The sequence below is a fragment of the Salvelinus alpinus genome, chromosome 6, assembly GCF_045679555.1.
Source record: "Salvelinus alpinus chromosome 6, SLU_Salpinus.1, whole genome shotgun sequence".
NCBI lineage: Eukaryota > Metazoa > Chordata > Actinopteri > Salmoniformes > Salmonidae > Salvelinus > Salvelinus alpinus.
Window position 1 is genome coordinate 17,486,078 of NC_092091.1, and position 6,000 is coordinate 17,492,077.

General features: G+C 40.7%; 1 protein-coding gene across 1 annotated transcript in view; it reads right to left on the reverse strand.

The window, feature by feature from the left end:
* The window catches only part of LOC139578269 (sodium- and chloride-dependent GABA transporter 2-like), a 45,221-nt gene extending 41,424 nt beyond the window's left edge, over window positions 1–3,797 (reverse strand). Inside the window, exon 1 of the mRNA XM_071405662.1 lies at window positions 3,648–3,797. Coding sequence (XP_071261763.1) covers window positions 3,648–3,654 — 7 coding nt within the window. The 5' untranslated portion in view covers window positions 3,655–3,797. The remainder of the gene's footprint in view (window positions 1–3,647) is intronic.
* Window positions 3,798–6,000: the final 2,203 nt, after the last annotated feature.

Consider the following 6,000-nt stretch of genomic DNA (forward strand, 5'->3'; position numbering starts at 1 on the left):
TGGATATCACTCTCTCTGTCAGCCTATTGGATATCACTCTTTCTACTCTTTCTGTCTAACTACTAGATATCACCCTTTCTGTCAGCCTACTGGATATCACTCGTTCTACTCTTTCTGTCTAACTACTAGATATCCCTCTTTCTGTCAGCCTACTGGATATCACTCTCTCTGTCAGCCTATTGGATAATACTCTTTCTACTCTTTCTGTCTAACTACTAGATATCACCCTTTCTGTCAGCCTAATGGATTTCACTCTTTCTGTCTGAATACTGGATATCACTATTTCTGACTACCAGTGGTGGAAAAAGTACCCAGTTGTCATACTTGAGTAAAAGTAAAGATACCTTAATAGAAAATGACTCAAGTAAAAGTGAATGTCCCCCAGTAAATACTACTTGAGGAAAAGTTTCAAAGTATTTGGTTTTAAACCTATTTAAGTGTCAAAAGTCAATTTAATTGATAAAGTATACTTAAGCATCAAAAGTAAAAGTATAAATACTTTCAAATTCCTTATATTAAGCAAACCAGACGGCAGAATTTTCTTGTTTTAAAAATGTACGGATAGTCAGGGGATATCACTATTTCTACTCTTTTCCCAGAAAACCCAGGGGTTATTATTTGACTGTGCACGTATATGTTTGTGGTCATGTTGTGTTCCTATGTGTGAGAATATGTGTGTGGGTTTGAGTGTGTGTGTGTTCATGTCTGTTTAATCACGTGCTGTTACTACTGCAGGTGTAGATTGATGGTGGCCCTCAGATCTTTTTCACCTACGCTGCCATCTTGGGAAATGTTCTCCATAAGATTTGCTTCATGACATTGTGAAATAATAAATGGCTGTTGTGAATATAAGTGATTGTGATTCTTGGCATCATACAAAGAGAGTCAGAGGATTTAGACTGCAAGTTCCAACCTGAATCACCATTATTTATAACAACCCTATTTTCCTCACAGTTTTTGCCTAGGGGGCATAGGTATGCCACAAAGCTCCGTACGATACGCTCCGTTGACACACAAAACAGAAAAGTATTTGAATTTTGGAACTAGATGTTCATAAACTTGTCTGAGGATGTTACAGCATGTCATCACATCCACCAGTGGTGAGATCCTGCTCTAGCTCTTATTAACATAATTTAACCCTTAATTGGTTTTAGGTGGTTTGAACCACCAACTGATATACATTGAGTGTACAAAACATTAGGAACACCTTCCTAATATTGAGTTGCACCCTCTTTTTCGCTCAGAACAGCCTCAATTCATCGGGGCATGAATTCTACAAGGTGTCGAAAGCATTCCACAAGGATGCTGGCCCATGTTGACTCCAATGCTTCCCACAATTGTATCAAGTTAGTTGGATGTTCTTTGGGTGGGTGACCATTCTTGACACACATGGGAAACTGTCGAGCGTGAAAAACCCAACAGCTTTGCAGTTCTTGACACACTCAAACCTTTGCGCCTGGCACATACAATCATACCCCTTTCAAAGTCACTTAAATCTTTTGTCTTGCCCATTCACCCTCTGAATAGCACACACACAATCCATGCCTCAATATTCTCAAGGCTTAAAAATCCTTCTTTAACCTGCCACCTCCCCTTCATCTACACTGATTGTTCCTAATGTGTTGTACACACCGTGTTTTTAATGCAGTCATAGCACTGCCTCTGTGCTTCTTCATTAAGAGATGTCCTAACATAATAATACTCAGTCAATCAGTTCTAGACACGCTGACAGATGACAGACTGTAAGGTCTCCAAACATCAGGTTAATGCATACGTTAACTGTCAACATCAGTACAGTGGAAAATGCAAAGCATGATCACAGTTACCTGACATATTCCAACATAGTAGAAGAATGAAGCACTTTCAGATTGCCTGGCAGGTGTATTGGATTTTAATTATGCAACCTATTACCAAACACTTTATGAAATTATAAAAATGTTAGATAAATTAACATCTCTGATCAAATTATTCAACACATCTGTCTGAAATTAAGACTGAGTGTGATACTGTACGTACATGTTTAAATTCTCCAATATCTGAGTCTCTTTGTTTGTCTGAGATAAGTCAAGTCAACACTTGGATGTGGGTGAAAACCCATCATACTGATTGTGGTCAGAATGTATAAGGCACAAAGTCCTGGATGAGTTAAGGACACAAATGAGTGAAACCCCCAAGGGAAAATGTAAACAATGACATTGATTTCCACCACAGGATCAGATCTGCTGGGTTGCTACTGTAGGGCCACGTTTAACAAAACAAAAAAAGCTGAATGTTTTAAGAACCAGAAATGTATATTAAAAACTATTACTGTACTCAATCTATTTGTATGCCCCTCACTTTGCCCATCTGACAGAAAAAAAACTATAATATTCTAGACCGGTCCCATTATCCAGACACCTGCATCAGCTAAGTATAGCCAACATAAAGTAGGAATGACTTCTTCTGTGGCTCTGGCTGCATCTATCATGGTACCACATTACATATGGATGATCTCACTGTATTCATGTTTAGAATTTATTCAGTAACTCTAGCAACAATATTGCATTAACATGGACTTACATACTACAGTAGTTTAGTAATTATTTTGTAATTGCATAATGGAGTTGAGGGGATGGTCCCACTTCAAACTAACTATAAATGCTATATAAATATAAATGCTTTATATAGCACACAAGTCTTCACAAGCATGGCATGGATCCATAACAAATCATCTAAAAGCTGGTGTCATACTATATAAAGGGTGTATAAAGGGTAACATAACAGCTCCTTATGTAGGGTGCTATAGCATCTCCTTATGTACGGTGACATAACAGCTCCTTATAGAGGGTATCATAACAGATCCTTATGTAGGGTGACATAACATCTCCTTATGTAGGGTGACATAACAGCTCCTTATGTAGGGTGACATAACAGCTCCTTATGTAGGGTGCATAAACAAATGGAACATAACCCAACCCACTATACTTTTAACTCTAAAGACAAAAGGGTCAGGCAAGGCAAGTCATGCATGATTCTTATGTTATTCATTAGCCAAGGTTAACCAGGGCAGCTGGTATTGTTTCTAATGATACAGTAACACATTGCATTTAAATTGGTTTAGATGTTTAAATGCATTTGTATCGATCCAACTGAATCTGCACACATTTGTTAAGCAACCTGTCAACAGAGTGATTATGGACCTCATCACCAAAAGTTGTCAACAACAGACCTGTCAACCTTACCTTCTTAAAGTATATCCATGACTTGCATGTCATAAAGACTGGATAAGATCCATGGACATTAGCTCCTTTCAATAGATCAACATCTAGACTATTCCTAACCTCAGTGACAGTTTTCATTATTACACAATCAAAAAAGTGCCAAATAATGGTCCCCAAATGTCTCAATAAGGACGCATCATCAGACCAGATGGGATATCTTCATAAAGACAAACCAAGCATGGCGCACAGCCAACATCTAGGATTCAACAATACTCACTGAATATTCATCAAACTTAACCATTCAACAAAAAGTTATTTTTAGAAGAGTGCAAACTCATGCCAACCTAAAATGAAGCAGGAAATATGCCACTGTAATTGTGTATGATGATTTCACCAGTACAGATGCATGGAAAAGTAAGCATATTTTTTCACCCAGTGCGTACTCACCTTTCATAGTGATGTAAAGACAGCCTTATGGTTTGAATGGTTAGCCAGATATTGGCCTGTTGGTGTCCAGGTTGCACTATATAACGTGCATGGAGGGGCGGGGATCTCTGTAACTCCAAACTTTAGTTCAGCCTTCAATGAGCTTCTCGTCAACTTTTCTCTGCACCCTCTTCTAGCCCCCCTTCCTCTAGTTCCATTCAGAAACCCCCACACACTCCTCCCCCCTCCCCCCCACCCTCCACCCCACACACACACACACACACACTCAATGCAGCACACTAGAGGTCTGTGCCTTCTCTGTGTGGTGGGTCGATTGCATAACCTTGGAAACATACATTCTCCCAGGGTCTCTCTCTCGGTCTATAGTGAGAGGGGGAGGTGGGACTGGGTTCAATATTGTGTTCAGCCTTATAGATCTCCCTAAATACATTACAGACTGACACACACAGGCATGCATGCAGGCACACACACACACACCGTCGCACCCCAAAGAGCCCCATCCAACCCCATCATATATTCCTCCAGTCAAGTGAGATTTCTAAGCTGTCTGCACTGACTGATTGTAATTAAAACATCACTCCTGCTTAGTGAAGCCCCTGCTCCCAAACACATCCCCGATTCATCCCCCGGAAAATAGACCGGATCCCTTCCTCACAGGCCCAGCACCCCATTCACAACATTTTCCCACCGCATGGGGCTAGAGTGGCCCAGTTCAGGGCATTTGTTTGAAGGTTGTGGGTCTTAACAATCCAGAGGCCTTTTCTGGGGTTGACGTGTTCTGGCATTTTCTGTCTTGCAGGTTCTTTTGGGGTGAGGGCATTTTGTTTCTCCCTCCCTCCATTTTCTTTTTCAAACTGTATTAGTATTCTAGTCAAGGACAGAAGTTTGCTTTCCCTCAACCTGCAGTTGTTTGACTTAGTTGTACTTGTATTCAGGGTCTTGGAGCGACCGTAAATTAGAGATACAGCTTGGCTTTGCCAGATAACTATCTAGCTTTCCAGGAATTAACCCCATGTGAAATCAACAAATGATCTATCTGCATAATAGATTTGACTACATCTATAATCTACATATTTAATTATGCTAACGATTAGTCCCAGTGCTTTACATTGTATGGGGGGGGGGGGGGTAGCTCAACCTTTCCACCACCAAACTGCATCTAGTTCATACTGTAGGCATAGAGGTCCTGTGCATTGTAGATTATTTGCAACAGATCCTCAGTGGAGATAATGACCAGTAGACAGCCCTATAGAGCTTTACAGAAGACAGCATTGACAGTAACTAACATAACCAATACTGTTCTCAATGAAATTGTGTTACCCAAACACCACATTTTTCTGCCAAACGGATGGGATGGCGTTTCATCAGTAATTGTAACCTTTGGCAGAGTTATCCTAAAGCATGCTCCTTGTAGTAGCTTGACATTGGATCGTTCCTCTTATCATTAAACTGTATGCTGTGTCACCATGACTCCCTATACAAGGACCTAATAATCTAAACAGGATACATCTACAGGTACAATTGAGAGCATTGTTGATTGGAGATGGTGGTTTCATGTCCTACGCTTACCCGCCTTCAAACCATGGGTATGCCCAGATCTATCAAATATAGAATGACCATGACATCAACATACTCCATCCACTTCCTCAAGTGCACATGATCAGGTAGTATAATATGTTTTGAAGGTCGACTTACACATGATAAAGGGAGTCAAGACAGTGTCAGGCCTAGATTTGCAAAATCAAAGCATTAACAACTGCTTCAGGTCATCATAGTTCAGTCGTTCAGTCCTGTTTACGAGGAAAGCTTTATTAATTGCCCACACATTCCATTCTTTAAAAAATGGCCCAAGACCTTGTCCAAAATAATTGTCACACTTGATGATTTCCACCGGTCTAAAACAACATAAAGAGTAAAAAACGGTCCAACAACAATGAATTGTATTTCCCTTCATCCTCCCCCATTTTAGTTAGTTTCCTGCTGTTCTTCACTGTACTGCCACAGGTCGCTGATCGGAGTCTCAAATTACACCGTATTCCCTATGTAGTGCACTACTTTTGACGAGGGCCCACAGGGCTCCGGTCAAAAGTAGTGCACTATATAGAGAATAGGGTGCTATTTGGCACTATATAGGGAATGGGGTGCTATTTGGGACTCACACTGTGTCTGTCCGCCAGGCTGAAGACGCTGCCCTGTCTTTCCTTGTTACAATCAGCCTGTCCTGTTCATAACAACCATGCTGTTCATTAGGAGGTTTAAGCATGCGGCTCCAGGTCTCCTGTCGTGAAGGAAGGCAGTTTGGGCCTGATCTGTAGTCTGACTGTAAGACACAGTTGGAAGGTTTGCTCATAAA